Source organism: Falco rusticolus, chromosome Z, assembly GCF_015220075.1.
Source record: "Falco rusticolus isolate bFalRus1 chromosome Z, bFalRus1.pri, whole genome shotgun sequence".
NCBI classification, from domain to species: Eukaryota; Metazoa; Chordata; class Aves; order Falconiformes; family Falconidae; genus Falco; species Falco rusticolus.
The window spans coordinates 80,629,794-80,654,948 of NC_051210.1; the positions used below are offsets into that span (position 1 = coordinate 80,629,794).

The following is a 25,155-nucleotide window of genomic DNA, read 5'->3' on the forward strand; positions in this document are numbered from 1 at the left end:
ATTTAAAACAGATTGAAAAGGTTAGGGAAGGGAAAGAAGCAGGAGAAATACAAAAACATTGTTATAACCATTAGAAGCCCATTACAGTGGATTTTATGTACTGTAAATTATATGCTCACAAAGATTTATAAATAGAATATGTCATATCATAAAGATACGACTTGTAGTAATTGTCAGTTAATAGTTATAAATTATGGGCCAAATTTTGTCTTCACATATACTTCTACATGCTCTCATTACCGTCACTGGGTTATATATTTTAATAAGGATTTTTATCTACGGTTTTGTAGTTATTTTTACTTATCTTTATTAAATAATGACTTGGCACTTATTTATTAAATATTAAATAAAGACTGTGGATGTCTTTACAGAAATAAGTCATTAAATTAAACCTGAATTGTAGCTCTTACCATCTAAGGCTCTGAGTTTGATCCAGGAGTTTCTAAGAACTCCATATCTGGGACCAAGAGTTTAAACTGGTTTCCTGCAAGATTGGTTACCTGGATCAGGGCCAGAATTCTTAGCACTTTGCTTACGTTCCTCTTCTCTTTTTGAGGAAGGATCCTGTCTGTATGGTCTCTGCCCCATTTTTAAATTCATTTCAATATGGCATATTTTTCTGTTTGCTTTTTATAGAATGTGTTGCAAAATACCGAATTCAGTAGTAGGTGTGTCTTCTAGTGCCCACTTAACATTCACTCACAGAAAAATGCCAGTAGTTGCACTGAATAGGTAGGTGTGTTAGTTATTTAATGGCAACTATCACATTATAAAAATTCTCTTATATAGTTCAATCAATCAAAGCCTTATCTGTTTTCCAGTAAACGTCAACATTGTGTGGAGATTAATATGAAGAAGAAATAAAAATAAGCATTTTCTTTGGATTCAGTAAATTCTCTTCACTTTAATGCACTGAAAAGGGTCCATTTAAGTAATCATTAGAAAGCTTGATTTTAATGCTTAGATGTTAGCTAATGGAGCTTAATCATGCTTTGAATTGGGGCAAAACTGACAAGGGCTCAATTGCTGTGAATGACACTGTATAAATAAAGATGATTACTTTAATGCACTGAGCAAATACTATTTCTCTGAATCTTGGTAGTGGTGAACATGAAGGAAGTCGGCGGATGAAAACAGAATTACTGGTGCAGATGGATGGCTTGGCCCGATCTGATGATCTTGTGTTTGTTTTAGCAGCTTCCAATCTGCCATGGTAAGAGATCCAGAGAGTACATTTTGAATACATTTGCATGAGCTTCTAAGCACAGATAAAGATTTTATTTAGACTTTTGCAGAAAAAGCCTTGATATTTGGTTAAAGCATTTAAAGATTAATTTGGAGCTTTTACTTTTAAACTCTACAATTCTTGCTATTTGTGTCACATGAGAATAATCCATAATAAAGTCAACATATGCTGGTCTTACAGCTGCTAATATTTAAAATGGAGTATTTGACTTTCTAGGTAAGTTATTTACTATGTTTAAGCTAAGAAGGGTTTCAGCCTGGAACTGTAAGGTGCTTAAAACATCTAGTGCTTAGAAGGATACTCCATAAATAGGAATGCTGGATTATATTGGTGTCAAATGTGACTTTGAAAAGTTGAGGGGCAAGGTTCTTCAGTTTCTTTAACACAATTTAGAATAGGAGAATAAGCGGTTTAAGATTGGAACTAGGGCAGTTCATCATTGTTGTTCTCAAAATGGGCAGGACATGTACTGAGGACAAGACGGACAGGAGATGATGAGGGAGGGAGGTGCCATTTGTAGTGTAACAACTGTGGATGCTTGGGGGAGTCCAGCGACAGCAGAAAAAGGCCAGCTCACCTGCTGTCCTTGAATAGCTTCTCCTATGGCTGCTGTCAGAGCCAGCCTGTTGATCTGGCTTGATCATTCATTTGAACTAGCATCATATATCTTTTTCTTTTGTACAAAACATTATCAAATGATTGCAAGCACTACATGGGGAAAACGATGGCTGTTGATTAAGCACAGCAATTTTTAACACTCTGATTTGTAGCTCACTAATCGTTTTCCAGGGTAGAAGCCAACACCTGTACAGAGAATTGAAGCATATTGGTGACAGGTTTGTTTAAAGTTAGTTTTCACAGGTCTGGAACTAGTCTGTGGATTTCTGCCTGCCCTGAGATTCCCCCTGTCCCTGGGCTACCAATCCGTGAAATCTTCTGTGGAAAATCGTATTTTCCTACAGAGAAATATGTGTGTTGAAGGCAGAGAGGGGAACAAAGTAAACTGTGGAAACTGTTTGGTGAGGGACAGTCTTGGATGCAGATGTCTGCAAAAAAGATGAGTTAGGCATAAGAAGGGTTGGGTTTTTTTCTTCCTTTTCCTGAAGTGTACGTGAAGCAGAGAAATACAAGGTGTCTGCTGGGGGGGCAGACAGTCTGAATGTCTAATGTGTTTGCAGCCTGCTGATCATCGTAGCGCTGAGGTCGGTCTTGACATCCATGCCCCTAAAAGCAGGCAGACCCAAGTGGGCTTGCTGCCTTCTCATATGTAGGGATGGTGAAGCTAGGAGTCTGTAAAAGACTATGGGTTTTTTTCCTAATTCAGAACCTTGTGTTTCCCATACAGTCAAGGAATGATGCCTCTGAGAGCCACCAGGCAGACCTCTTTACCTGCTGAAATTCAGGTGCCAAAGTGGCAACGGGGATGCAGAGGCTTTCATCTGCCTCCCTCTAGGGCCTGCCCAGAGCTTCCAGGCTCTTCAACTAGAAGAATGGCAGTGTGGGCACCTAAAAATTATGTAGAAATTAGATGTACAAGTGAGGCTAGTTCCTGCCCTGGCCCAACAGCATGAACACAAAGCCATCACTGGCTTTTATAGCCATAGTAGCAGTCTGTGTGTTCATTTGGGGGATTTGTGTCTTGGACAAACTCATGAATTTAAATCAGTACAAAATCCTCCATATTTTGTGTTGCAGTATCTACATGAAAGGAACTCAGCAGAATTTGATTTAATTATGTTCCAGTTGTGTAAGAAAATACTGAAAAATAAATAGCTGTGGGTGAACAGTTAAGTTTGAAAGAGAAGTAGTACATTAATAATCCATTTGTCTCTTTAGGGTTTGTTAGTAATACACTATAAATGTTTGTTATTGTAGCGTCATCACCCTTTTAGAAACTCTGAGCAGTGCATTGCAGCTTTCCGTGGTCTCTTACGTTATCCTGTGAGTAGCTAAGCTTCACATACAATGCTGCAGCATGGCACTATTGAAAAAGGTCACATGTCTTTAGAGTATCCATGTCTTTCTACTCTCACACTACTGGTTTGAAAGGAAAAATTGGGTATTTGAAACTCACTGAGGAAGAGTTCAGAGGTGGCAACTGACCTGAAGGTCAGAGTGTAGCTGGGGCTGGATCTGGGAGATGTGTTAATGTAAGCATGAGGCTGACCTCTCTCCGCTTCTGCAGAAAGAGGTTCCTGCATGTGTCTGCCTTTTGCAGTTGATAAACTCTTTCTGGAAAGTCATGAAAAAATTACAGAACACAGTTTTAAGTGTTTTACGTGTTTGATTTTGGATCATTTTGCAATTCTGAAGTGCTAATTTCTGCAAAACTGCTTCTTTGAAACATCAGAAATGACACAGCTTTTTTTGAGATAGATCCAAAATCACAAGATTTCTATTCTGGTGGAACTGCTCCCACAAAAAGCTGGCAATCTGTGTTGGTATGAGGGTGGCAGCTGAGATGCTGTGAGGAGCCAGCTCTGACTTTTGAAAGTTTTATACCTGAGAGCTTAGAAATTTCCCTTTGGATTTTGTGAACGTTGCTTGTGGTCAGGTTGGATTTTTCTCTCTCTTAAGCAAATCCAACCTATGAGTGTAATGACTGGGTTGTCTGGCAGAGCTGTGACTACCACAGAGAATCTGCTTTAAGATGTGGCTGAGTGTATGCTTAGAAAGGTGTTTTAAGGGGATGGAGAGCTAGTGAAAGCCAGGGGCATCTTACATCATCATTGAAGCTTACAGCCTCAAGGGATGTGGGAGTATCTGCTTCCAGAGAGGTCGGTGGAGTTTGTGGCTCCGAGGTCTGTTCCGAGGTTGTGGCTTCACAGCACAGCCCTGTGTTCTTGCAAACATTTGATCTTAAGCTGGATTTCAAGAGATTTGTTTAACTTGGGTATTTATTGATCATGGAAAAAATTAGTACCAATCTGCTTTTAGATGAATGAAAAGAAGCCTAAACAAAGCTCTTTACGCTGTTCTAAGCTGCACTGCAGCTATTGATCTTCCTCTTCAGCCAGTGCTTGCTGCCCAGCCCCGCTTCCTGCTACTCATCAGCAAGGTGCTTTCTATTGACAAACTCCTTGTTGAAATGATTCAATGTAATTAAATAAAATGAAGGCCTCATTAGTGAAGAAATAAAGTGGTCCGTAATCACGTAGTGAATATTTCCTAATGTATTAGTGCATTTAATTCAACTTCCATTGCAGTGCTTCTTTCTTCTCCCTCCCCACCCTCAGGGTGAGTGAAGCTTTGGTGCAGGCTGATAGTTGAGCTGAGTCCTGGTGGAGCTGTGAGCACATGGCCAAGATGGATTCAAGCAGAGGTGGGCTGTGAAACCCAAATCAGATCTGGGGCTACCCCACAGTGAGCCCTTTCCTTCACCCTCAGCAGTGCACCTGTGTATGGTGGAGTGCGGGGGATGGTGTGGGGAATCCTTAAGAGGAGCAGGAGGAAAAGTGGAGTGAGAACAAGCCCTCAGTTTGTGGGGGCTCTGCCCAGGCCACCTGCACAGGAGGACGGGAGGTAGGAAGGACGAACAGCTCACTCGTTTTTAGTGCCTTTCCCTCTAGAGCGCTGTGGTGATGATTGCACTAGGCAGGGATTAATTACAGACCACTCAGCCCTTGTTGCTGTTTCTGCGTTCACCTCTGGAGTTGTTGAGGTCTCTTAATTTCCACCTAAAATGTGTTTGTTACCCTTCTCCCTTCTGGAAATGAAAATAGGTGTTTGTCTTGTTTAGCTTCATGAAATTGGAGAGCGATAACACGGCGTGATGCCTCCTGATGTCAGCCTGGGGAAGGTCTGAAAAGTCACCGGCTTTTATAGGTCCGGTACAGCTTTGTGTATCTTTTCATGAGCATTTTAATACTTTTATCGGCTATTGTTTCTGAGAATATTTTAGTTGGCTCAGTGCTTATTATTCTGTTCTGGTTAATGTCACTTAACCTTGCATTTGATCACTAACAAAATAATTTAGCAAACAACCTAAACACTTAAGATAACAAAAATATTATGTCTTTATCTTCCTGTTCAGCCAACAGGCAGGGTCACTGTAGCCTTTCTGGATAAATAGAGCAACTTCTCTGTATCAGTGGGCTTAATTTACAGGGCATGGCTAGGGAGCTCATGGAACTGTGGTCTTGGGGGACACCCCAGACGTGCTCTGAAGCAGGAGTGATGAAAGATGCCATCATTTAGAGGTTTTTTAGGGTATTTGCAGAGACTCTGGCTGTGGTTGTCCTTTGCCTGCAAGCATGGTTTAGAGTAGCTGCACCAGCACCTCTAAGCCTTGAGAACTTTTGCCCTGTTAACACAGAGTATGGTAACGTGGGTAAATAACAGCCAAGGGGTTTGTCAGCCAGTAAGTAATTATTTCCAGCCAAGCAAAGCAATTTTGAGGTGAACTTGAGCTGAAAAATAAATTTGGAAGGAGAGTGGGGACTAATGTGGTTCTTTGTCTTTTCTGGGTGGGACCCTGTGTGAGAGGTGATGGGCAGCATCTTCAACAGCCATCAATTAGCAAACTCTGGTGTTTACTCTGAGGTCTTGATTGGAAGTACTGGGATGGAACTGTCTGAATTCCTGTTGTGCTCCCAGTTCCTACTGATCTGGTTTTCTAATCTTTGCTTTCATTGCCCTTGGCTCAGTGCACGTGGAACAAGCTCGTCCAAACCGAGAGGTCCTTTCTGGGGAGAGGGACGCTTCTGCTCCCACGAGCTGAGAGCCAGGTGTGCTGAGGTCTGTGGAAAACCTAGGCAGGCACCTATATGGGGATTTGGGAGCCCATTTTTGGTCTGCTTTGTCATGTGCTATACCAGTAGAAAACATTTGCTATTAAAAAACAAGGACAAGTCACCAAAGGTGACAGAAATAAGCTCTGTTGGTGTGCTACAGATCCATCTTGAGCTGGCTTTGAGCTCCCTGTAAATTAAAGAGGAGCTTCATACAAGAAACATTGCTTGAATGTTGACTTTGCTGGCAAAAAGATTTCACCCAGGAAATCAGGAAAGGTAGAGGCAGGTTTATTTAAGTGTATGTACAGGCACAGCCCTCCAACAGCTGGCTCCCTCTGCTCAGCCACAACAAGGGTGGAAATGGTGCTTTGGGCTCCTGTTTCTCGATCTGCACAAGACACATTGAAGTGCTTTTCCCCTTGTTGAGAGTTTCTCAGCAGGTATGAGGACTGAATTATATTTTAAACTGAAATAAGAAGTCTGTGACTGAACGGGACCTGTAGTGAAAGATTGGTACAGCACTTGGAAGGGTAATAGCTCAGAGCAGCTCCTGGAAGGCACTGGAGACTTGTGAGTAAGTATTTTGTAGCAGCTGTTTCTTCTTGAAAATTTCTGGATGACTGGGAAACCTGTAGACCATTCCCATGACACAAGTGACAAGGGATGAACTGGAGTAGGAATTTGTATTCAGTTCTTTGGTTGTGTTACTGTTAGATGCAAACAACTGAAAAGCACTTAGGGGAAAAAAAACTAGATTAAAATGAACCGTTTGGATGTGTGTCTGAGAGGAGCTGGCGTGCCGGGCGTAGCAGGACTCCTGACACTTGATAGAATCTGTGGCGCTGGCAAGAAGGGCTGTTTCTAGGTGGTGATGAAATGCATTGAGAAAGGAACAAAATTACTTTTGTGATCCTTTTTATAAAGATATTTTCCTCTGCGGCTGTATTATTTATAATTATTGCAGGAGCAGTCTCAGAATCATCTTGTTCCACCATAAACATGGCCCTCGCATCCAAGACCTTCAGTCTGTATTTTATACCTAGTAAGCATCCCTTACGAAGTAGCAATTAATTAGTCCTGACAGTGCCCCAGACAGACAATTTGTAGTGTTTCCTTAATAGCAAAAGGAGAAAGGGAGAGGTTGTGACTGATGAGACATGCTGCAGGTGAGTACCAGAGCCAGGGAAGATAACTACAGCTTCTGTTTGTTATTGTTAAGCCTCATTGTCACAAGGCAGCATATCACTAACATACTGAACAGGAATATTCTGGATAATTAACACTTTTTTTTCCTTTTTTTCTTTTTTTTTTTTTTTTTCCTTTCCAAAATTAGGTTGACACAGTTACAAATGGGGTTGAAAAATGTCAGTCCCTGCAGTGAGGAGATGGCTATCAAAGCCACGTCTCCACAATGAGACACACTGAGATGATTCCTCTCCTCCTTTGCTTGCAGGGAGTTAGATTCTGCCATGCTGCGGCGGTTGGAGAAGAGGATTTTGGTTGACCTTCCTAGTAAAGAGGCACGACGGGTGATGATCCAGCACTGGCTGCCCCCTCTGAGCAACAGTGGAGGAGTGGAGCTGAGAACTGACCTGGACTACAGCTTGCTGGGCCAGGTGAGACAGCACTGCAGCAGGGACCGTGCCTGCTTGAGGTCTTTTTGGGTGGGAACCTTAAGCAAGGGTGACATACATCACCCACAGTCGTGTGATTATGTTGTGACAGAAGAGGTTTGAGAAGCAGCAGGTTGGGATAGCACCTCTGTATACAGCAATTGTGACGTACAGAGCTGGGGAAAAGACCTCAGCTCTGTTTGAGGCTCAGGGAGACCAGCGAGACACGGGGCTGAGCATTTCACAGGCATGTACCTGGCCGTGGAAATCACTGGTTTCACACAGCTCTCCAAAATGGTTCTCATCCTCTCTGCTGGGCCAGCTTTTCATCCTTAAATACAGGGAGAATTCCAGCAACAGTGTATTTTTATTGCTCTTCTCACCAAGCTGGGAGCACTTCCAATTCATCAGGGTAATGAACAGTTAATTGTGTAGGGAAGGTTTGTCACAGCTCCACTGCTGTGGGAGAAGAGAGCCTTTAGACAGTGAAGAGATTTCACCAGATAGCCAGGCTTTCTTCCTTTAGCCCTCTGTCATATCCTAAATTCTTTGAAAATATCTTACAGCTTACCCCGCTGGCCCCTGTTACTGTTTGTTTTGCAACAGTCTGTTTGCAGAGACAATAATGCTCAGATTTTTTTTCCTAAATGTTATCAAGGAAATACAGTTATTTTATTAACAGGAAAGCTGGGACAGACAAGAATCCCAGAATGGTCAGGGTGGGAAGGGCCCTCTGGAGACGATCTAGTCCAACCCCCCCGCTAGAGCAGGTTCACCTACAGCAGGTTGCTCAGTCGTGTCCAGGTGGGTTTTGAATGTCTCCAGAGCAGGAGACCCCACAGCCTCTCTGGGCAGCTGTGCCAGTGCTCTGTCACCCTTGAGGTGAAGAAGTTTTCCCTCACGTTCAGACGGAACTGCCTGTGCTGCAGTTTGTGCCCGTTGCCCCTTGCCCTGTCGCTGGGCACCATTGAAAAGAGCCTGGCCCCGTCCTCCTGGCACCCGCCCCGAAGGTATTTGTATGCACTGACGAGGTCCCCTCTCAGCCCTCTCCTCTCCAGGCTGAACAGCCCCAGCTCCCTCAGCCTTTCCTCATCAGGGGGATGCTCCAGTCCCCTCATCATCTTGGTAGCCATCACTGGCCCCTCTCCAGCAGTTCCCTGTCTCTGGAACTGGGCAGCCCAGCACTGGACACAGCACTCTGGATGTGCCTCACCAGGGCAGAGCAGAGGGGCAGGATCCCCTCCCTCGACCTGCTGGCCACGCTCCTCCTCGTGCACCCCAGGATCCCAGTGGCCCCTTGGCCACCAGGTCACGCTGCTGGTGTCCCCCAGCACCCCCAGGCCCTTCTCTGCAGAGCTGCCCCCCAGCTCAGCCCCAGCCCGTGCTGGTGCCTGGGGCTGTCCCTCCCCCGGGGCAGGACCCTTCACTTGCCCTTATGGAACTTCATGAGGTTCCTCTGCCCAACTCTCCAGCCCGCCCAGGTCTGGCCGAACGGCAGCGCAGCCTCCTGGGCTGTCAGCCGCTCCTCCCGGCCTTGTAGCACCAGCAGCCTTGCCGAGGGTACGTCTGTCCCCTCACCCAGGCCACGGATGGACGAGTTGACTGACCCTGGGGGAACACCAGGAGCTTCAAGCCTCCAGTGAGACTCTGTGCTGCTGATCACAACCCTCTGAGCTCTGCCATCCAGCCAGTTCTCAATCCGCCTCACTTGTCTGCTCACCCACCCAACCCACACTGCCTAAAAGGCAGGTTTGGTTTGACCTGCAGAAAATTGCCCTTCAGAAAGAATGCCCGGTATTCTCCTTGCTCCTACAAGGTACCGTGGGCATTCAGTAGAAGAATAAGCAACATAATGTTGAGGAGAGGGTACACATAAAAACGAAAACGTGTGTGTATGCTTATACATATTTCAGACAGAAAGTCTTTACAAATATTTTAGATCTATAACATGTGTATGCTTGTAAATGCCATTCCTGTCCGATGTGTAAGGCTGTAAGCTGTAATGTATCCTTTGCTCCTGTCACAGGAAACAGATGGGTACTCCGGCTCAGACATAAAACTCGTGTGCAAGGAAGCAGCCATGAGACCAGTGAGGAAAATTTTTGATGCTCTTGAAAACCATCAGCCAGGTACCACAACTCTGAGTTGAGAATCCAGTCTGGGAAATGCTGCTCTGCTGGTGTAACTCTAGAAATTATAAATTCAACCCCAGCAGGTGGAGCTCTGTTATCTGCTTAGAAAAGTTTTAAACTACACTCCTAAACTTAAACATTTACTTAAGCTCACGCTTCTGAAAATTGGGCTTTTTTTAAAGCACCTGTGCTCTATGCACAAATTTTTCATTGTCTCACTAGATTTATTCTTCTTGTTTCCATACATTAAGTGCTGCATTAGACAAGGACATAAATGTCTTTTGATAACAACAGTATTTAATAAATTCTCTTCTCTTTAGGTAGCAGTAACTTACCCATGATCCAGTTAGACACGATCACAACAGCAGATTTCCTGGATGTAATCACCCACACCAAGCCATCAGTGAAGAATCTAAGCCAGAAGTACACAGCTTGGCAGAGAGAATTTGAGTCAGTTTAAAAAGAAGAAAAAAAAAAAAAAACCTGAAAACTTTCAAGACTTTGAGTTTTGCCTTGCCGCCAAAGCATCGAATGATAAGGCGGAAGGAAGTTGTTTTTTCCAGGGAAGACTGTACACAGTGACAAATGACAGGGGGAAATCTTTACTTCAGAATTTAACGGTGGGCTGGGGGTGTGTGTGGATTTACTTTTTATTAACCATTTTCAATGACCATTCAAAAAAAAATTCTTCATAGAATTAATGTAATAGCAGTGGCTATGTAGAAGGCTCCAGCCTTGATTTTATGTATAAAGACTTAAAACATTGATTGCTTCTCAGTCTTTATTCATGACAGTTGTTTACAGGTTTGGGGTAGAACTGGAGCAGAAAGCTCAAGAACAGTTAGATGATGAGTGTAATTCCCCCTTTCCGAGACTCACTAGAGCACCACAGTCAGCACAGCTTTTCCAGCAGAGACCTGCACCCTTTGTAACAGAACGTGACGGCTTTCAGTGAAATTCAGGACCTTAGCAGTGCCTTGGAAATTTGGTTAGTTTGTCATCATTTTCAGCTGAGATCAAAGCCTCGATGTGATTACTCTGCAGTCCGGTTGGGGTATTTCCAAACTAGAAGAGGCAAGGAATTAGAAGAACTTGGGAGACATTGTAGAAAATCAGCTGATTTCAGTTAACTGAACTGGAAAGTGGAGTAGTGGTTACACATTGGTTTGCAGCTGGCCATAAAATGCAAAAAGCAAATCTTTGCAGTGCCGTGGTAAATACTGGCCAACTTGATGATTTCTCTGCTTACAAACATGGCCAAGTAAGCAGTCAGGACTGCCACGTGTCCTGCAATCTCTTAATCAGAAATTCTATTAAGTAATTTTTTTCAGGCTGTGACTTGTTGCTGCCTCATACCGTCCCTCTTGCTTGGCAAGACACGTTACCCTTTCTGCAATTCTCTGTGGTTTTCCTTGTGTGGGCTTCTCTGCAGCTGCTTTTCTACGTACCGTGGTCTTGTGTGCCTTCCAGCATGCTCCGGGGCCTCTAAGGCACCGACAGCCTCTTTTTGTTCCAGTGTCAGTCACACCATCAGAGGTCTTTATGGGAAACATCTTCACAGGATTCTGCTTATGGATCTCTCACCTCCTCAGCCTGACTGACTATGGGCTAAAGACCTCCCTTACCTACTCCAAGCAGAAACCGACGCAGGTTCAGAACCATCGGCGTGAATGCTAGATGTGTGAATTCATTCCAAACTGTAAGTTACGCTTCATGAAGGCACACAAAGAGCATCTAAAGGGAGGTTTTGTTCCTGGGGAGTTTGTTTCTTGTGTTTCCAAGTCTATTCCATTCACACATTCTCCCTCTGATGGAGATTAAATCTGAATGTAGGTAACCTCCTCGCGAGCGCAACTGCAGATACTCTTTCATGTTGATGACAAACTGCTAAAGGAGGAATGTGAAATAATCCAAGGAACCGATAAAGCTTACAGAATACAGACAGAACACAGCTACGGGCCCCGAAGAGTCAGTTTTGTGGAACTAGGGTAAGAAAAATACTTGCAGATCCACCAATTGCTGAGACACACTACCCAAAAGTAACCTATCCTCATTATAACATAATAGGAAAAAGTAGCTCCCCCCAACCTCTGGAGCATGCGTATTGTATATAATATTGTAAAGAGTTAGAGCCAAGGTACAACAGCTACATTCCTTGTTTGTTTAACTGTATACAGAGCTCCTAAAACCAGGAAAAACTGTGATAGCTTTGTGGATTTACCACCTAGCACCCATCTCTGCACAGACTTGAAACTAACAAGTATCTTGACTGCCTGTGTTGACTGGCTTTTGCACGCTGGGTGAAAAACCCTTGGTTTTGGAACAACCGTGTCAAGAAAAATCAACAGGAAGCTCTCCTGACAAGAATAAGCATGGTTCATTACCACAAAAGCGTATTTTCAATAAGGTTAGTACTCCAGTAATGTATAAATACAATCTAATAATTTAACACTCAGGAGCACCGTAAGGGACTTTGATTGTTACAGTTTGCCAACGGACCAGAAAAGCGATTGACCATCGTTACAAGGTTGGTTCGTACCAGGGGTTTAGCACACAGGAAAAGCATTGCATACTACAGAACTCAATTTCATTTTGCAGCTCTGCTAACCAACTGTGTAAAACCTGGAATCTGTCCCCATGGCTTGTGAAGGACTTTTCCCGTAACATTAAAAAGAAAAAAACCCTCGCAACAACAGTGAAATTTTGCAACTGTAGCATTAATAGGACCCCACTGAAGTCTAATTTCAAAAATTCACAGCCTCTAAGGCTTTTGATACCCGATTTTTGTTTCTCTATCATTCTTTTTAATAACAGCATCTAATTAAAACATCTGTAAAATGCTGACAGTTTTAATTTTATGTAAAAATTGAAAAACAAAACCCAGGATCTGCTCTAATGCGAGGAACGATACCAACAGTAGTTAATATTAAAGGATGGTGCTATTTTAATTTAAAAGTCACTTCTAAATGTGCATAATCTCTACCTTTAGAGTAGAGACATCCTCAAGTGAAATCATTACAAAGGTGACTAAGGTTCTATTAGTCTTTGAGGTTTATTTACTTGAGTATTTCCAGTGTGTTTTTTCAGTTTAGCTTATTCAGCAAAAGAACACGACACCTTCCAGACAGGGCTTTTCATCAGCTCTTTCTTGACAACTGAAAATAAACAGAACTACAGAACTCTCTGCCATGCTCCCTATGTTATTCAGGAAAGCAGCTGTGCTGGTTGTGGCCTTTCTGCCTCACCTGCAGGGTATCCGTGGTCCCTCACCACATCCTCGCGTAACTACTATGGGAAAGGTGCTTTGTGACAACCGTTCCGGGGCCCACACTGATCCTTTCGAGCTCACGGCTAGGTTTCTGATGCAATGCATGCATTGATCCTGTGACTGTAATTTTTGAAGCAAGAGTGAAGAAAATTATGTGAAACATGTTTTTTCAAACTAACTATTCCCTTTCTTATAGCAGATGCTCTAGGATGTGTTCCACTGCCTCCGGGAAATTCTCACAGGTTAAGTAAGGAGCCGGACTGATTTTTTCTTCATCTGCTGGTCGGTATTTACCTGTAACAGATTAACAAAATGATGCAGTTACTAAGCTGCTTTGAGTATCCTTTTCTTCCCTGAAAACTACAGCCACCTCAGATCAGTAACAACTACCACGGTAGGAGGAATTGCCCATCGGAGGTTCTCCTGCAACAAACATCCCACAACATTCCCTAAACACTGAGCCTTACACTGAAGATTTTTCCAGGGCCGGCTCCTGCTCAGAATTGGTGTTATTTATGCACTGGTTTCACTCTGCTGTACTGGCACTGTTCTTTCACTGACTAACCAGATATTCATGCGGTAGATTCTTGAAATAATAAAGTTATCATCTTCCTTTCTGGCTTTTATGAGGAAGAGTAGGATTGATTGCTTTCCTTTCCAACATCATGGACTGTGTGGCACGAGCAGCTGCCACCTCAGAAAGCCCTTAACCCAGTCCATGGTACCATCAGTAACACTGATAAAAATGGAACCTTCAGGACTGACAGGTATTATCTGAAGTAAAATTACTTTTATAATTAAAAAACCAGCATAATTACTAGAGAATGTCACCAGAGTTCCTGAACAATCAGAGGTTCCATGGCTATGACCGATTTTGGCAATCAAAGATGTCACAGTAACAGTTCTCTCTGATTAGCGTTCAGGATTTTGGAGTCATTAAAGCAAAAATTTCACAGCTACAAGATCAGCCACCCCCATCTATTACTTCACATGATCCTGCTAGCAGCATGGGGTCTGTGCTCTAGCCCTGTTGTTCAAACATTACATATAATGCCCTATCCTGACTTAATCACAATCTACTGCCACCCCAAAATGAAGGGGGTGATGGACTGGGGGTCTCCCAGCAGTCGCTGGGTGCTGCGAATGGCAGGCCTCTACAGAGCAGCAGGGCTGGACCCAAGGCTCAGAGCATTCCTTCGCTTTGGGGCACGGAGTCTGCCCGTACCCTGGGGTGAGACCATGGAATGCACCGCTGTCTCCTGATACGACCGATCCATCTAGTACTTACCGGTCCTCACCAAAATCCCACGCATGCCAGCGTTCTGGGCACCACCAACATCATCCCTGCAGTCCTGGGACAGAACAGATCAGCTGGTTAGTAGTCACAGACACCACTGGTTAACAAGTTTTTCATAACATTCTCTGCTTTGCACACCCCTAAGCAGCCACTTAAAAGCAGCTACACGGAGATAAATCTTTTAGCTACCAATTAGACAAACTGTCACAGGAATGATTTATGTGCTTTTTGCCTGATAAATAGTGACTCAAGTAAGAGAACTAACCCCTACATTAAATCCTGCAAGTTTTGATGGTTCAGTTTCACCCCGTTTAATATCCCAGCACTTTTAGAAAGATAGTTCACAGCACCTGGGAGGCACTGCGCACAGGTGAGCGCTTCATTAAGGTAATAAGGTATTTGATCCCCACATACATCACCAATCATGATGGCCTCCTCTGGGGCACAGTCAGTTCCCCGCAAAGCTTCTAGAAAGAAGGTTTTCTCTGGTTTCCCCACCACTGTTGCTTTGGTGTCTGTCGCATATTCCAGCCCAGCTACAAAAGGTCCAGGTCCCAGAGCCAAGCCATCTTTTTTCTTGAAGTATCTGGCTTTATGTATAGCTATAAGAGGAGCCCCGTCCAAAATCAGCCTAAGGAATGAATGAAAAAGAGTACAAAAACTGTACTGAAGAAAGTACAGGAATAATATTAAACAAACAATATCTGCAGCTGAAGACCTCAACTGGCTTTCATTTCAGTTGATGACAAAACTCACACTGACTTTCCTGAAGCTTTGTTTTCCCCAGAAGCAGTTAATAAAACAAATCCCCCAAATAAAGAATACGATAACTATTTTTGAATCCTGTCTAAATCTCTCATGCAATTAGGTCCATTACTCTAAGCAGCCTCACCTTTCACTAAGGCAAACATCCCAACGTTAGACCCCGTATGATTTCCCCACACAAATATTATTTTAAAATACATTAACCACAGGTAGTGGCTGGAGGTAGCAGTTTGACGGCTGCAGCCTTAATCTCCCTGCCTGGACAGAGAACACAGCAGTGCTTTCGGGCTGGTGCTGCCAGGCAATCTGCAGCCCGGCAGCTCTTGGGGCTGGTGGTATCGCCGGGAACAACCAAACAGCTGCATATTTACAGCAGAGGTGGGTGTTCAGGGAAGTGCCAGGTACAGCATAAATCATTTTACCTTAACTTTGTATTTTCATGTCACAGGAATTACAATAAGTTGCATTAAAAAAGCACAAAGATAGCGCGTTCACATCCCACAGAATTCCCCAGTTAACAGTACTGAGTCTTTTAGAAAGAAAGCTGGATGCGAGCTCCTTGCTCAAACCAAAAATTCCGGCTGGAAGGTAGTTCAAAGCAACAAGTCACCAGATTCCCAACAGTTCCGAGTACAACAGAAGGGTCACAATGCACAGTATGGCGGCATTACAGGAGGGTCTTGGCTGGGCACAGCACCTGGAAGCTCAGGAAGCGAGTGCAGCACTGGGGAGCTGCTCCCTGCCAACAGCTGAGATCCTGCCACCTTCCACATGCCCACTTCTGCTCGGGGACACCAGTGTGCACCCTCCTCGGGGCTCCACAGACAGCATCTCTGCCTGCCACCTCACCTACCTGTGCAAAACCTGCACAGAACATGGGACTGGCTGGGGTGGGTGGACAAAGGTAAGGGAAGATGTAACTAAGAAACTGCTGCTGCTCCACCAACCTCAGTCGGTGCCTCCTTAGCCTCACTACAGTGTCGAGTCATGTTTGCTTGAGGGCTCTTGTCTAACACCTGCTTTGTAAAACCCTCGTGGCAGGGAGCCCCTCTTGTTAGCACATGCCGCACCTGAACAGTGGACCCACGACAGCAAAGTAGTAACTGGAGTTTAAGAGGGCTTGCTTTCACAGAACCTGGACCTAATCTTTGATTCTTCCATTTCCATTTCCATTACCTGTCCAGTACGTTTTCCTTCCAGCAGACACAGCAGCTACCTGTGCACCAGCAAAGGGAAACCTGTGTAGCTGCTGCGCTGGAGGAATCCTCCTGGTACTAACTACCAAGCACAGCAAGGTCACTGCAGTCCTCCCCAGCCTCAAGTTTCAGCACAAGAAAAGCCTCCCAGACAGTATCTGTAAAAACTGAGGTTACAGCTGCCAAACGCTTCCCATTTGACTTTACAGCACCTTCTTCAGGTACTGCCGGCAACTCCACTCTTTATCGCAACAGGCAGGAATGTCACTAGCAATGCTGGGGGACAGAGGAGAAACATTGGCCATTATCTTCAGGACAGAAAGGAGGATTTCTTTCCCCCTTAACCACACCTGACTGACAAAAAAAAAGAAAAGCCTTTAAGAAAAACAAAATCCTGCACTGCCCCTTCACTGCCTTTCTGGAGCTCTGCTCAAAGAGGCTGGCTTAGGTGAGCTACACACACCTTGGAGGATGTCTGCTCCTTCCCACACGCCTGCAGAGCAGCCCAGGCACTAAGCAGTACATAAATAATAGTATTTCATTTCACTTAATTATTCCAAAACATGTGTATTGAATCAATGTGTTCCAAAGCAAGCTCAAACTGGCACGTGTATCTGTGAGCAGGCAGATATGCTCACGATAGGAGGATGCCTCTACGATACAGAAAAAAATAATGTGACAGCAGCACCACGATGACTCACACTCAGCAATTTGCAGGAAAGATCTCACCTGAGAGAGTGCTTTAAACGTGGCACCAAAATCCCATGTGCAAAAAAGAGAAATTCAGCCTCTGTCATTTCAAATGGTGCCTAAAGAATGGCCTTACTCTGTGCATCTCATTTTGGGACTCCTATTGGGTTAGATTTACCTAACCTAATGCTGGACATCAACCAAGTAGCTGCCTACCAGGTAATTAAGTCAGCCTGGGCTCTTCACAGTCAGGGGAGAGGAAAAAACACTTCTAGGGCACAGTTCAACTGTCCTATTTTAAGCACTACTAGGGGAAAAATGGATGATGCCTTACAAGCACCTCTTCTCTCCTTCAGGAACCCAAGTTACCAGGTCAGATATGGGTACTGGCACTGCAGAAACGTGCATTTAATCAGATTCACCTTAAAGTTTTGCTACAAGCAATGCAAATCCCAAGTGACTTAATTATCTGAGCAGTAAAGGACAAGGAATACAGACATGGCACAAGGCTCAAGAAGAAAGTGTGGTCAGTAGTTAGTATTTCCATTAGACCAAACAAAACTGATACCAGCAAAACCATCTCCCCTCAATAGAGGACCGGGGGGAAAAAAACAGAACAACTCAGTGAGATGTTAACGATCAGACAGAGCCCATCAGGGCTTCTGCCCAGCCTGAAACACAGGAACAGGAAAACACCGGGCAAACCCAGGACAGACTCACAGAGGATGAAATCTTCCCCCAGGCAGACAAGTCAGCCAAGCAGCTGCACAAGCCAAGGTGAGCTGAAGAACTTGGCCTTGCTCAACACCCAGCAGCCACACCACCCAGACGGCTCTGGATATAGCATGCTCACGCAGCATGCACTCCATGCTACCCCATGAATGTCTCTCTTGTGCAGCAAAGCCATGTTGTGCCCACTGCAGGGGACTGGATTTGTCCTTCAGCACCTTCCTTCCAACACCCGAGCCAGTGTTTAACGCAAAAAGCCCAAACCCAGCCTGGGACAACCTTGCCTACCTCCACAGGGCCAGTTCTGCAGGCTCTCCTGCATATGCTGGCCTGCAGAAGCCTGGAGCCCTCATGGACCCTGAAGGTGATGAAGGTTTCTTGTTTTGAGTGTCCCAGCCTGCAGCCTGAAGCAGCTAATGACTATTATTCAACAGCTAATACAGTCACGACAGAAGTATCAATCTAAAAAATGATGTAAGCACTGGAATATATTATGGGTTAAGTCCACGCTGTTGTGAAATTGAGTCCACTCATGAGTGCGCTGTAAAACTCTAAAATCAATGCTACTGGCAACATGCACTAATGAGGCAGACAGTCAGTCACTTTGGGTCAATACATGTTCTTATGACATTGAACTGGCAAGCAGATAAGGCCAGCACTGGCTTCCTACTCCAGTGTGCCTCCGTATGATACTGGTGAGCAGTAATTGATACTCCCTTGTGGATAACTGGCTAGCTGAAAAAGGTCTCATAGACATAGTCCAGCTGGCTGGACAAAAATGCACATCGCTCTCAGCTTATCTGAAGTAAAGCAAAAATACACTGTCTTTGGCTGTTCTTGTTACACAATAACAGGAAGATTTCGGTGGGAAAAGAATGTTGCAGGTGGGAACAGATAACTACAGAAGAGAAACTAGGGGCGGGCTTGGTATTTAGGCAACTAACCAATAATGAGCTTAACTTTTGTAATATGTATGAGCTAATTATAACAAGGCATAAAAGGTGACTGTAAGGGACAATAAACGAAGTCTGCTGATCACTCATATTGAGCGACTGTGTCTTCCCTCCGTCTCAACACTCCCTCGTTGGATTTAGTAGTTAGAAAGACGGATTAAGGTGCTTGAGATAAGATTTTTTTCAAATTCCATGGTGACAACTTGTGTGATAGTCATCATCCCGAGAGCAAAGAGTGAAAAGGACTCACCACACTTACTGCACTTACCGTATTGCAGCACAGCAGGGAGTCACCCAGGGTGTTACAGGATGTCCTCTTTAGCTCTGAGACACTAAAGTTGGTTACCAGCTGCTCGCAGGGGTTAGCACCCCACAGCTGGGACAGGCTGTGCAGGTGGGTGCTCCTCCTCCATTACAAGGCGAGGCTAATCACCTGGCTTAAACCACTGCGAAGTACAGCAAGTTCAGAATGCTCCCAGCAAAATGAAACAGAGGCACAGCGGGCTCTGCTGGGGTGCTGGGTAAGGGGCATGCTCAGACAACCCTTCTCTGTGCATTTCACAACAGACAAGAGGCACATCACCAGAGCTAAATTCACCGACAAGTTCATGTTCAATTCTTTGAAGTGAAAAGTTTTTTTCAAGTTAAAAATCAAGAGTGCTGTGCTGAGCTAGAGAGAAGGACACGTAACTATGCATCTCCGCATATATTATTGTATCTTGGCTCCTGTACAGTGACAGATAAATTTTATCTGATTTACCCCTTAATCAACACACAAAACAAAGAGCTTTAGAAATAAGACCAGATCAGATCCATAGTTCATCTAGCCCAGGATATTGTGCTGGCCACACCTGAACACAAAATGCTTCAGAAGAAATTGCTAGAAGTCCTGCATTAAGTAGATAAGGAATAATCCGCCCTGAGTACCGGATTTCCTTCCCTATAATATTTCAGCATCGAAGACTGAGGTTTGAACCAGCTCCCAAATACTTCCCAACATCCTTGGGTTTGTGTATTTCTCCTTGAAGCATTGCTAACTTCTTCACCTCAATGACAACTGTGACTGTACTTGTATAACTTATTTACAGACTGAAAGCTATAAAAAACAGGGCTGGACTACCTGAGGTTCATGGTTAAGGTCCCAAATCCACCACAGTTAGTGTCTCTCTGTCAGACACTGAGGAAGACATCATAATCATGCTACGTAACGGTTATATTGTTACAACGTTCTTCTTCCCATACAAGAAGGATTTCCTTGCAAGTGTAGAGCTACAAAGTTCAGCACAAGACAGCCACCATTCAAAAAGCCACGAGGAGAGGCTGACTTACCGAAACGCTCTGTTCATCATCTCGTAGTGAAAGTGCTCAGGAGCCAGTCCTACCACGACTGCATTGGGGTCATCCGTGATTATCTCTGGAAAAATCAAACCATGACTCTGAGCAAACAGAATTTTATTCATATTTAGCAGTACGCAGTCAACAAGTGCAATTTTTCACCTTACAGCAAAAATGAGCATTTTCTGACACAGCCACATCACATAGACTAGTTTTAAGTCTTTTAGAAATGAGGAAAGCATCTGCGGAAAAGTTGTCAATCTATCCAGACCCTGCCATCCTTCATGCTGAACACAATTCTGCAGCTGGATAGTCCTAACAGCAACTGTTGAACAGTGATTCTCTCACTGCCTCCATGGAAATACAGTAGACCGCACAAATAACTTTTCTAACAGAATGATTTTTTTAATCTGAGAAACTATCTCAGAATCTCTGTTACCTGACAATCTCTTTCTACATATATTTATCTGCTTTGTAAGACAGTAAAGCTGGAAGCCTGGTGCATTCCATCAATTTTTTCTATTCCCTCTAGTCACCGAAAACTCCATGTAGGGTATAAAGCCTGACTGTTGTTTTACATAGCAGTCTGGTTATGATGGCAAAGATGGTATTGCAGCGTGACCGAGAAGCTGTGACACCCCATAAGAATAGCTTGTACCTCCTTTGTCCCACACTGCTCCAGAGGACCATGTCTGTTTTTACATGGCAGTGCCACCTCTGAACTGAACCAGCAGTGGAAGCAGTAGCATCTACAGGAGAAACAGGAGTAGCAGAGAATTTAATTTATGATGGGTGAAGTTATCAGCTGTATCCTGTGCTTGCTGAGGTTTTTGTTCTGCCTTTGCACAGCATATCCTCTACACCTTTACTAGGACAACTAGTGCTCCTGGGTCTCCAGAGTGTCACTGCAGCCTGCTGGCTGATGTCCCCTGCTGCCTGTCCTTCAGTTAGCTCAGGCAGCAAAATGTACACTCAGAGGTGCCACGTGGATTTGTGACACCACCCAAAAGCATCTGGGTCCTTTAACCAAGAACAGATTACATTCATCCATCTGTGACCAAGTTCGTAGAGATTAGCCAAGAATAGTTCAATAGCAGCCATTAACAGAAATTTAAAGCATTCTCCGTTGTACTTAAATGTTTCAAGAGCAGCACTGAATGTGAGCCAAACTGCTTGTAGCAAAAAGGAACAAAACAATCCATTCCAGACCCAAGCAATGCAGATAATGCCAGCAGTGTGCTCCACTGATACCTCTCTCCCTTTGCCATCTTTCACAAAATTAGCTTCAGCTACTGTAAAACTGATGGAAAGATCCCAAATACATGGAGATTAAACTGATTTAAATACCTCTAGTGAAATAGCTGATGTTTCTGACCCAAGTAAGCCTTCCCAAGAACACAAATACAGAATATTGCTGGGGGTTTATCTCTCCGGATACAATGTTCAGTAGAACAGACTATCAGGTTTCATTGCTCTCAGAGCCCACAGAGGCTTTTCTCCCAAACACTGACCTTTCTAAAGACTACTGACTAGACTACGGCACCAAAATTTAACTGGAAATGTCTAGCTCCTAGCAAGATTAGAACCCACTTAAATTACACTGCCATAAGGATTTCAGTTCATAAGGCAAGGGGCAGGGAGCAGTGGTAAGCCATCCACGATTTTGCTGCCTTGACTTTAAAGAAAAGACTGAACACACAATATATAGTTTTTGACCTCGAGTATGTTAACAAAGTGGGTATCTCCACTACTCAAAACAACAATGTGATTAGATCAAGGACTAACAGACACCTGCCAGACACGTCCAAGTTAGATGTGTCTAACTTGGATCTTCTGCTCCCCTCCTTGTTGAGGGAGGGAAATGGGAACATCTGACCGTAAAGCAAGTTTTTAACCAGGTCTTTAGAGATGACAATCTAGAGAAGACAGGGTGATGAACCTTCTGCCATCAATTATCAAAGTACATGGAGTGAGACCTAGATCTTTAATACAAGATAAGTAACAATAACTACTTGGAATTTTTTACATTTAATAATAATCTATTAAGAGAAAAATTAGCCTTCTGCATGTGCCTGCACACTGGCTTTTCATCTCTTTATAAGCAAAACCTCTGTGCAATAGCTGAGGGAAACCTCAGATTTTCAACAAATTGACAGATCCTTGCTATAAAACAAATCAGCACTGGTAGATGCACTAAATCACCAATGATCTAGATGATCTAGTGGTAACTATTACTTTTTTTCACACTGGGAGTTAATAAAAAGCATTGAGTTTTACCAGAATTCCTGACTATCTGAAGGCTGTGACTGCCATTTCCAGTACTTCTCAAGAAGCTATGACTTCAGACTGTTTAATGTTAATTTAAAAAGAAGAAAGCACCTTTACAACACCGGAGAGTTCCACATTTCAGGCTTCATCACGACGAGCAGTATATACATAGACTGTCATTCTAAAAAACCAAGCACCATGTTTCCTTAGTTGCTCTGTTACTTCCCCCATGGTGTTTTCTGACCACCTCACCTGTGAAATCAGGCAGGGCCCTATCGTCCACCAGCAGGAGAGGCCTCACGTGCTTTTGCTCCAGAAGATTTCTGGCTGCTGTCAGAGACGTGAAGATCTCATTTTCTGCAATGTCAAATCCCAGTTTCGTCAGCCTGTCCAGCAGGTCTCTCTTGCACTCCTTTGTTGTGTTCGTCACAAATCGAATGGTAACCGGAGCGCTGCGCAGCCTGATGGATGAAGAGCAAAGGCAAATTGGTCACAACATGCTTCTGTTTACACACCTGTATGCCTCTTTGGGACTGGAAAAGGACCGTTTGTCTAAAGGCTGCAGAAGAAAAGACTGCATACATCCCAGAGTACCAGTGCTACACAAGAACCATCAGGCTGGTAACTTCTCTGGACTGGAGGGTGATGTGAAACAGATGGCAAGAATTACAGCTACCAGAAAAAGACCAAGTCTCCCCTGTTTTGCTTCTACTGGGAAAAGTGTGGAAGAAAATGGCAATTCCAAACTCCATCTTCACAGTAGTAGCAAACAAATCTATTACAGAGTCACAGAATGGTTTGTGTTGGGACCTTAAAGCCCACCCAGTCCCACCCCCTGCCTGGCCGTGGGCACTGCCGGGGACAGGGCACCCACAGCTGCCCCGGGCAGCCTCTGCCGGCGCCTCCCACCCTCACGGGGAACAATTTCTTCCTTACAGCTGATCTAGATCTCCCCTCTCTCAGTGCAAAGCCTTTCCCCCTTGTCCCCTCGCTACAGGCCCTGGTACAGAGCCCCTCTCCAGCTTCCCTGTCGGCCCCTTTAGGCACTGGAAGGTGCTCTAAGATCTCCCTGGAGCCTTCTCTTCTCCAGGCTGAACCACCCCAGCTCTCACAGCAGAGGTGCTCCAGCCTCTCATCATATTTGTGGTCTCCTCTGGACTCACTCCAACAGGTCTATGTCCTTCTTACACTGGGGGCTGCAGAGCCGGACACAGCACTGCAGGGGGAGTCTCACCAGAGCAGAGCAGAGAGGGAGAATCCCCTCCCTCACCCTGCTGGCCATGCTGCCTTTGATGCAGCCCAAGATACCCAGCTGGTTTTCTGGGCTGTGAGTGCACACTGCTGGGTCATGTTGAGCTTCTTGTCAACCAACCATCTATGATCAACAACAACAGCTAGTCTGAAAAGCGTTTTAATTCAAACTAAACAATAAATAAACCAGCCCTGTATTCTGAATCAACAGCATCCTCAACCAAAATAAACAAACAAAAGAACCTTGTTGCTAAACTAATATACTGGACTCCCCATGCCAGGTGAATTTCACAGCAGCTGTGGCTCATTCAGAGATGCAGGACACTCTAGGAGCCTGTGTTACCTTTGTGGTGATTTTATGCCAGCTTTTGCAGCCATTTCTCTCTTTACTGAGGAACACCAAGATCACATAAAACCACATTATTGCCCTACACTGACAATACATGCTACCAAACAATCAAATAATTTTAAGTGACAATTTCAACAGCATTCCCTTTAATTATTCCCCCACCATCACTTTCTCTGTTTGTTGCTATAGAAACAAACACTGGCATCAGGTCTGCATGGAGAACATCAGAATAAAGTTGGTCAACGCTAGAGACTTGCTTGCACCTGCCACTTCTTTCTCTTCTTTGTCAGATACACTGCTCCTTCACAAACATGAACTGGTAAGAAAGACCCCTAGTTGCTAATAAAATAAAAATTAATTTATTTATTTTTCTTATGGACCTCAATACTGAGAAGTAACCCTAAAAATGGAATCTATCCATTTGTTCCCTAAGCAAGCTGCACACCAATCATTCCAGCTTCTCTTCAGGAAGGGCAATGACATGGATTGGCAGGAAAGAGTCAGAAAGTATTTTTTTCAAACATCCAAGCAAAAAGACCCTGCTGTCCTTCACGGTGAAATGACACCTGCTCTCCATACCTCTGACAGCAGGCTGAAGCTGGCAAACAGCACCAGACTCTCTCTGTACCTTACCCCTTCTCTAACCCTGTCCCTTCCCAAAGCCAGCATAGGGCCTGCGCGAGCACAGTGCAGTAAGAATCATGCAGAAGCAGAAGACAAAGAAGAATCATCAGCTTCACAAAACAGTTTGTCTTCCGATTCTACAGAAGCCATTTCTTCTGTCCAGCCTACTGTCTGGGGGTTTGGAGGTGAGCAGCAGACAGGACAGGTACTGAGCTCTTCTTGACCATATCACCACTTCTATATAAAACATATATGGATTTTTGAGAATGCTGGCTCTCACCTGGCACGAATTCTCCCAGCAGCATTAAACACCAGGCAGACAAGGTCCAGCAAATGAAAGGGTAATGAACGAAAGTACCCAATGCTTTAGCAGTTTTTACTTCTTTGCAATGTGACAACTTAGGAGATAATTATGTCCACAGAATTATTTGTGAAAAGAAATGCAGTTTCCTAACGCCTCTGTGAACTTTTCATCTGAGCAAGTCTAACTCTATAAAAATCCAAGCAGCTAGTACAACTCCAGTATAAACTTCTCATCCATAATTCAACTCTATTTCTCTCTCCTGATTAATTCTTACTGCCCCAGCATCCTCAGGTGTCTTCCCTCACTCACCATGATAGCACGTGTCACTTTGTGGTTTTTTTCATCCATTGCAAGATGTCTTCTCCAGGAAAATGGCATCGTAATACAATACAAAGATCCCTG

The 25,155-nt window shown here is 44.2% G+C and overlaps 2 protein-coding genes across 9 annotated transcripts in view; one reads left to right on the plus strand and one right to left on the minus strand.

Moving 5' to 3' along the window:
• The window catches only part of KATNAL2 (katanin catalytic subunit A1 like 2), a 30,483-nt gene extending 20,241 nt beyond the window's left edge, over positions 1-10,242 (plus strand). For all 8 annotated transcript variants that reach the window (XM_037372877.1, XM_037372883.1, XM_037372881.1 and 5 more), the window contains 4 exons: positions 1,103-1,213; positions 7,433-7,595; positions 9,619-9,721; positions 10,045-10,242. In XM_037372877.1, coding sequence (XP_037228774.1) covers positions 1,103-1,213; positions 7,433-7,595; positions 9,619-9,721; positions 10,045-10,184 — 517 coding nt within the window. In that variant the 3' untranslated portion in view covers positions 10,185-10,242. The remainder of the gene's footprint in view (positions 1-1,102; positions 1,214-7,432; positions 7,596-9,618; positions 9,722-10,044) is intronic.
• Positions 10,243-11,125: 883 nt separating this feature from the next.
• On the minus strand, positions 11,126-22,697 carry HDHD2 (haloacid dehalogenase like hydrolase domain containing 2; the record flags this gene model as incomplete). The annotated part of the gene is made up of 5 exons (XM_037372886.1): positions 11,126-13,286; positions 14,281-14,344; positions 14,704-14,920; positions 19,952-20,036; positions 22,478-22,697. Coding segments are annotated over 5 exons (690 nt in total), but the record flags the coding sequence as incomplete, so codon positions are not given.
• Positions 22,698-25,155: the final 2,458 nt, after the last annotated feature.